Genomic DNA, 7,647 nt, shown 5'->3' with positions numbered 1-7,647 from the left:
TTTTTTTTTTTTTTTTTTTTTTTTTTTTTTTTTTTTTTTTTTTTTTGAACTACCTCCTTCTTTTTGATATGTTCTTCTGGAAATTACGCCCCAATAAACAAAACAGAATCGATTCTCCAATCGTCCATCCATTTGCACACCCAACCCTAAATTTAATATTTACAGAGAATCTTGAATATGAAAAATTACGATGTTCTTCCAAATCGAAAGATTCTGATTCTTCTCAATCCAATTCCGGTACTGTTATAATATTAATCAAGAAAAAAGCAGAAGAAATCCTGGTTGTAATGGAGCCAAATTAGAATCGGAGACGAACCTTTGTTTTTCTTTCACACAAATTACTTGAGAAGCTCCGAGATCCAACCAACGTCCACACTTCCGCCGCCGGGTTTCTCCTGATCGCCGCACGCGACGGAGTTCTCCTTTCGTAGTTTCTCCAGCATTTTTGCTCGTAAATCTCTCCCGGATTCCACTCGCGCCATCGCCTGTTCCTCGCCGCTACCTAGGTCCCAGAAATCGAGATATCGGACGGCAGGAGGAGTTGGAGTATCTGGAAGGCTACTGAAGCCAGAACGAGCGCTGGATTCCCCTGGAGATCCGAACACAGGAGATCCGACTTGAACATTCCACAACGAAGAAGGAGATTGCACTTTACCGAGTTCCTTGTGGAGTTGTAAACTTCGTAGCGACGCTACCATTTCGTTGATCGAACTAGTCGCGTGCGGTCGATTAAGTGATCTAAACATTGGCGATTGAGGCGGAGACTCGATTCGAGGAGATACCGGCGTCGATGTTCCTGAAGAAGATAAATAGGGCATTTGTTTCGCACAGGCCTCAATTGCTTGCCGAAGAGGAGATCCGTCGTATGAAGGGATGGAACTCGTACTCCGAGGACTCTGTTGAGGCAAAATCCTAAGTTGCTCTGGCGTATGAGCAAAGAAGCAAACTCTCCTTCGGCAACTCGTTCCATCCTTGCACGGCTGAGTCCTATATCGAGCCGGATGAAGCCAGCACTCGAAAACTCCATGAGCGAACTCACACGCATCTCCTTTATTACAGTTCCCCTTCCTAAAATCTGCACACGCCGTACCAGAATAGTAATACTTCCTCGGATCTCGCCGGCGAGCCTTCTCGCCGGGATGAGCGAACGGGCACTCGGTCCAGTCGTGCGATCTTCCTCGCAAACACTTCTTAATCTTGAACTCATACATTCGAAACTGATCGGAGGAGTACGTATCCACCGGAGAATCCGCCTCCCGACCTGAAGCATCAAGATCCGATTCCACCTCTGCCTCTTTCGACGGTAAGTACTGCTGCAGCATCGCCAATGCTTCCTGAAGATAAAAAGGAGAGTATCCATCTCCAGTGGAACATCCGTCGCACTTGACTCCGCTTCCGCTTCCACTTCCGCTGCCGCCGCTTCCCGGCGAATGACTGTACCCATCCGACGCCGGATCTTCCATAAACGTCCATGGCGGAACATGAAGCTTCTGGTTAGGGCGGTTAGGTTGCTCATCGATCATCATTTTTACCTTTCTGCTCTGCTGGTTTTTCTTTTGCTTCTGTGTTTCTCCTTAGGGGAGAAGAAGGAGATTGTTGGTTGATTCACCGGCATGGTCCCTTCATTTATAAACCAGCAGTACATCTCTAAAACTAACCGTAGTTAGTTTCTACCCAACCACGGTTAATTTTAAAGCAACGCCAATACTGAAAGACTAGATATCTAAATTTTGTTGTGTTTTTTTCTTTTTCACCGCGGTTAAACCGTACAGGAGAAACGTCTTAACGACACCGTTCGCTTTAAAGTTAAGACAACGGCCTATAACATTTCCACGTGTCGAAGTTCATGATTTTATTCTGCAAATGTAGGCCAAGGATGCAGACGTGGCGAAATTCCATTCAAGAAAAATAACGTGTTGTGTAACTTCAAGTGCTATTGGGTTAGGTTTTTTTACCTATCTTTTTTAACCTCTTTTCATGGGTATTTGTTGGGAATTCTTCTCACATTCTTAACCATATTTACACGTTGACAGAGGTTAATAATTTAATTTGGTTAGTTTCCACGTCAACAAATTAAAATTTTATTACAAAAAGGTTAAACGTTATAGGTTTTTTTAATGCATTTTTACTTAAAAATAATATTATGCACGAAATGGAGAAATTATAATATAAAGTATTTATAAATGGTATAAAATTATTATGCTTTATTGAACCCTTCAACAAAATAAATTGATGTAAAAAATAATTATATCGATCAAATTATAATGACCTACCGTATAACGGTAAGGTACACGAATGAATCGATACCACATCGAAATGAGAATAGTCATAAAAATAGAATGATTAAGAAATACTTAAAAAATAAATATAATTATTATTTATATTAATAAAATGCACCCTCATTTTCTACTTGAATTATATAGCAACAATTCTATATTAAACATAGAATAAATAGAAAATGTGGAGGAATTACTTATAATATATATTTTAATTTATAATATACAAATTAACTATAAATTATAACTAAAATAAATATCTTGAAATGCCAAAAATTAAGCTTTTGAGTGATGTTTTTATGTCTCAATATTTCATAAGGATAAATACAAAATGAAGGAGAATTCGGGAGAAAATATGGCAAAAATAAATAAAAAGGAAAAAATAAAAGAAAAAACAAAGGAATTAGGACAGTACAGATGGCGACTCCTGCTGAAATGTGGAAGTTACCCACTTCGATTATAGCAGCTTTATTTTTATTCCTATCCTTTTGTTTTAACCCGCAAATAAATATTTATTTATGAGCATAGCTTTAGCTCGGTTTTTTAAAACGCGTCTGACAAGTTTATACACCTCATATAAACAATGTTTCTATTAGATAATAAAAGTTCCACATCGGCTAATTTAGAAAATGTCATGTGTTTACAATTAAGGAATACTTTCTCCATTGGTATAGTATGAGACTTTTTGGGAAGTCCAAATCAAATATATGAAAGCTTATGCTTGACGTAGACAATATCGTATCATTGTGGATAGTCATGTTCGTCTAACATGATATCAGAGTCATACCCTAAACTTAGTAAGACTCCAAATGAGTCGAACCTCGATTAAGGGGAGGTGTTAGGCGATAAAAGTCACACATCCCCTAAGGTTATAATCAATTAATACTCTCTCCATTGATATGAGGTATTTTGGGAAGCCCAAAGCAAAGTCATAAGAGCTTATGCTCAAAGTGGACAATATCATATCACCGTGGAGAATCGTGTTCGTCTAACAGTTTCGTTTTATCTCTAATTGATATGAGATCTCACAGTCTACTCTTCTTCGAACTCCAAGAACTCCAACGTCCTCACTAAAATTCGTTCCCCTCTTTAATCGATATGGGACCTCACAATTTCCACTCCTATATAGATTAAAAAACAAGTTATGATCACGTGGTGTGGCATATTTTAATTTATAATAAAAAAACGTAAATAATATATACATATTTTAATTTATAGAAACAAATAAATAGAATATAAAAATTGATATACGTTCGAAACAAAATCACGTGCCATGTTTGTGGTAGGTAATTTAATGAGTTTGGAGTTAAATTTCACGAATTTCCTAACAATTTCCAATTTTGTAGCCAACCTAGACACCATGATATTGTATAGTAAGGTTGCTAGAAATAAATTCACGTATTTAATGAACACATTTTGTCACGTGGTGTGGCCCTCTTCTAACAAGATCGACCCCTTTTTATTTATTATTTCTAAATTTGGACACGTCGCATACATAAATCAATATAGTTGTGGACTGTACAATATAAATTTATTTCACTATAATAAAATTTTAACATAATTTCTTAAAAATAAGTTATCAATGTTTTTTCTTTTTTATATAATAAAATTCTCATAATTTATCTATGAATTCGGGAGGAGGGAGATGGATGGATAAGGTTAAGGTAGGAGTGAGGGTGGCAGTGCAAAAACGGCGAAGCAGAAGGACACGTGGCGGAAAGTGAGGGAACGTGGCGACAAAACAAACGGGCAATGAAACCGTACAAGAAATACTCATGCCATTCTGTACGGTTTTTAAATTATTTTTTAAGGCTATAATTCCTATGGTTCTTATCCGTTCAAAACTGGCCGTACACGTAGCCTTTTGTCGTCTTCTTCCGCTACAGGACACCATTGTCCTATACTAAACCCTTCTTTCTCTCTGCCACGTGTCTTCATCTCCCATTCCCTTCCCTTGAGATCCCCCCATTCCCAATGGAAGTACGGAACAAGATTTTTTGTAAAAAAAAAAAAAAAAAAAAAAGAGGTTTCCTTTTTAATTATTTTCTTAGGGGTAAAAAATGCGTAATTTGCTAAATTAATAAATTTTAAAAATTAATTGACTTATTATATTTAATTTTATATATAAAATTATTTTAGTATATTATAGAAATTAGATTTAAATGAACACTCTCTACGATGGTAAAAAATTTCGTACCAATGAAAATAGTATTTTTTTTATTAGAGATATTGTTCACTTCTCTAAACTACCTCATACCAATAATGGAGATAGTATTTTTTTATTATAAACTCACCGAGCCTCTCTCCGAGAGAGTGTCCAGATCGTTACGCCTTTCGTGCGGGTCGGAACTTACTCGACAAGGAATTTCACTATCTTAGGACCGTTATAGTTACGACCACCGTTCACTAGGGCTTCGGTCGCCGGCTCCCTTGTCATCAGCCAACTTCCTTGACCTTCCGAGCATCAGTCCCCATACATGATCTTATGACTTTGCAGAGACTTGTGTTTTTGGTAAACAGCCGCCTGGTTCTATTTTTTTCGACTTTGCGAGACCTGTATTTTTTGGAAAACAGCCGCTTGGATCTAGTCATTAAATTAGCAGATATGGGAGAGTCTGATCAATAAATTAGCGGATATGAGACTTTCATCCTAAAACCCAAGTAAAAATATTGACAAACATACGTTTATAAAGTGGAGATTTCGAAAAACAATGGAACGTCAATGTCGGAACTTGTTGTAGTGATGGGATTTCGAACCCATTAAGGCCGACATGTCGTAGGGTGTAAGAAGAGTACAGCTTCAAGTTCCAACCCAACTCCACTTTTATTTTCTTTTTATTTTTAACACTTTAATCTTATTTATTTTATTATTTTTCAAACAACTCAATTTCAATATTGTTAAAAGATAAATGATTAAAAAAAAATTATATAAAGATTTAATTTAATTTTGTGGGTTTAAAAGTAATTATCTTATAATCTTGCATGATTTAAGGAAACATGAGAATCATATTAAATTGAATTTAAGGGATGATAAAATAAAAGAATTATTATATTCTTAATTAATCAACTAATCAAAATAATTAATCATAACTCCACACATGCTGGTTGATTTATAGAAATAATGTTAAGAATTATGGGTAATTTAGCAAATGTCTTTAAACTAATTAATGAAGGCAGAAGTTAGGGCAAACAGTCAACATCATTGAGATTTTTGAAGATTTCATAAACTTTTTTAAGTGGAAGGGCAAAATATTGCATCCACATTTTAAGGTCAAAAAGAATGAAGACATACTGTTAAAGTCGAAAAGTAAGATGTCTAATTTTCAACTTTGAACGTATATCGGGTTTAAATATCATTTTCAAAGTGCTAGCAAATTTATTTTTGATCGTTGAGTTTAAGCATACACCGTATCTGTAATGTTATATTAAAAAATTATTGTTATGTGTCTTCATATGACTCGAGATTCGATTAATTTGGACTACTCTTGAGAATATTTGATGTTGGTAAATTATGTCAGTCATTTGTAGATGTTTAATATTTGATTTATGAGATTTTAGTTATTAACGTGAGTGTAATTAAAAAATAATTTGACAACCCGACCAATTAATATAGTATTTTTCTTGGCGATTATAAATCCTATTTCATATATTATTTTTATTTTCTCATCATACCAAATATATAATTAAAAGTCATTATTTTTTTTTTTTTCGGTAGCTAAACCATAAAATGCATGCGAGTGATAATAAAACATGTTGGAACAACTCGTGTTGTTGTCTGAGGATTGTTTTTAATCTTAAAACAAGGAATAGGTGACGTGACTATGTCATCGTGGAATGTCTGACCAGTCAAATCTAGATTGAATCTTGATTTGAATTATAGCGGGGGTCGTTATATTTCTGTCCATTTATGCGCACGAGAAAATAAATAAATTTAAAATCAGTTTAGCCCTTCTTTTGTCTGTTTGTTGTCCCTTATAAATAATAATAATAATAATAATAATTTAGAGGAAAGATACGGACCAAAGGAGTTAACCTGTGGGAATGGGCCAATGTCAAGCCCATTTAGAGCTCGATTACCAGACATATGGGCTTTTTAAACTGGCATCGAGCCCAATTCCAATTTTATGAACTATTATTTATAATTTTTTTTTTTGAAACTGAAATTACCATGTTTTGTCGTATTATAGATATGTAAATGTAAATGTAAACTATAGATTTGTTTTATTTTTATTTTTATTTTTATTTTGTTGTCATGTTTTGGCTCCAACCAAAAGAAACAATCATATAAAATAAAATAAAATAAAATAAAACCAAACAAGTTGACAAGTTGTTTGCAAAATAAATGTTTATAATGAAAAGAATCAGTAAATAAACAATAAATACATTTTTCTTCTCTATATGCATTATATTATATTTTTGTTGTATTAAATTTATTATATAAAGTGAAACAATATTATAAAATATATATAAATGAAATTCAGAATTAAGAAATGCTTACTTAAAAATAAAGTCGGATAAGCACGATTAATATGGTATAAAAAATAGAAACGACGTGGCATGATCTGGAACGTTGATTGGGGTGGGATTATATTAGGCAAGTAGATGTCGTGTCAATGAATTAAAGTCAATCAGCTGTCGAAGTTTGATTAAGATAATATTAATCCACGATTAGCTGACTCATTATTTTCTTTATTTATTTTTATTTGCATTTAAGTCCTTCGCCTTTTTGTTAATTAATTTACTTTTTTCTTTTAATTTTAATTTTCAACTTTTTTAGGAGTTTAAATATGGGGGCGTTACTAGTTTACATGCTTTAGGACGTAATAAAGACAAGTACCGATAAATAAAAATATGTTGAAATCATTTTTTTACATGTAAATTACATATTTACCCTTTCTTATTAATAGCCACACGAGCATATTTACTTATCAACGTCATAAATTCCATACTCGCAAACTTTATTTTGTAAAATTCGAATTTTGACATTTTGATAAAAAAGAAAGTTTGACATTACTGTAAAAAAAATTATATTTCAAATCAACTTATAATAAATTAAAATTAAAATAATTTATCCACAAAAAATACGTAATTTTTATTTTGATAATACTAAAATAAAATTTATCCATAAATTAAAATTAAATTAAATTAATTAAAATTTTATAATTATATTAAACATAAAATTTTAAATTATTGATATTAAAATAGTTATTAATTTTTTTTTTTTGAAAGTTTAAGAAATTATTAGAAGGGTTAAATTGGTAATTTAAAGTTTTGTTTAGAAATGGAGACTTTAGGGAATTCATAAATAATTAATACTATTTTTTTTTGTTATTTTTTTGGGTTACGTTATTTATTTATTTAATTTTTCAGT

The 7,647-nt window shown here is 32.8% G+C and overlaps 1 protein-coding gene across 1 annotated transcript; it reads right to left on the bottom strand.

Annotated features, from left to right (window-relative positions):
• Positions 1–96: 96 nt before the first annotated feature.
• Positions 97–1,799, bottom strand: LOC111798164 (zinc finger CCCH domain-containing protein 20-like). Its single transcript, XM_023681165.1, has one exon. It carries the CDS (start codon positions 1,524–1,526, stop codon positions 339–341), a length of 1,188 nt encoding a protein of 395 aa, XP_023536933.1. The 5' UTR covers positions 1,527–1,799; the 3' UTR covers positions 97–338.
• Between the last annotated feature and the right edge of the window lie 5,848 nt (positions 1,800–7,647).

The sequence above is a fragment of the Cucurbita pepo genome, chromosome LG07, assembly GCF_002806865.2.
Source record: "Cucurbita pepo subsp. pepo cultivar mu-cu-16 chromosome LG07, ASM280686v2, whole genome shotgun sequence".
In the NCBI taxonomy this organism is placed as follows: Eukaryota; Viridiplantae; Streptophyta; class Magnoliopsida; order Cucurbitales; family Cucurbitaceae; genus Cucurbita; species Cucurbita pepo.
This window is presented reverse-complemented; position numbering and strand designations above follow the sequence as displayed.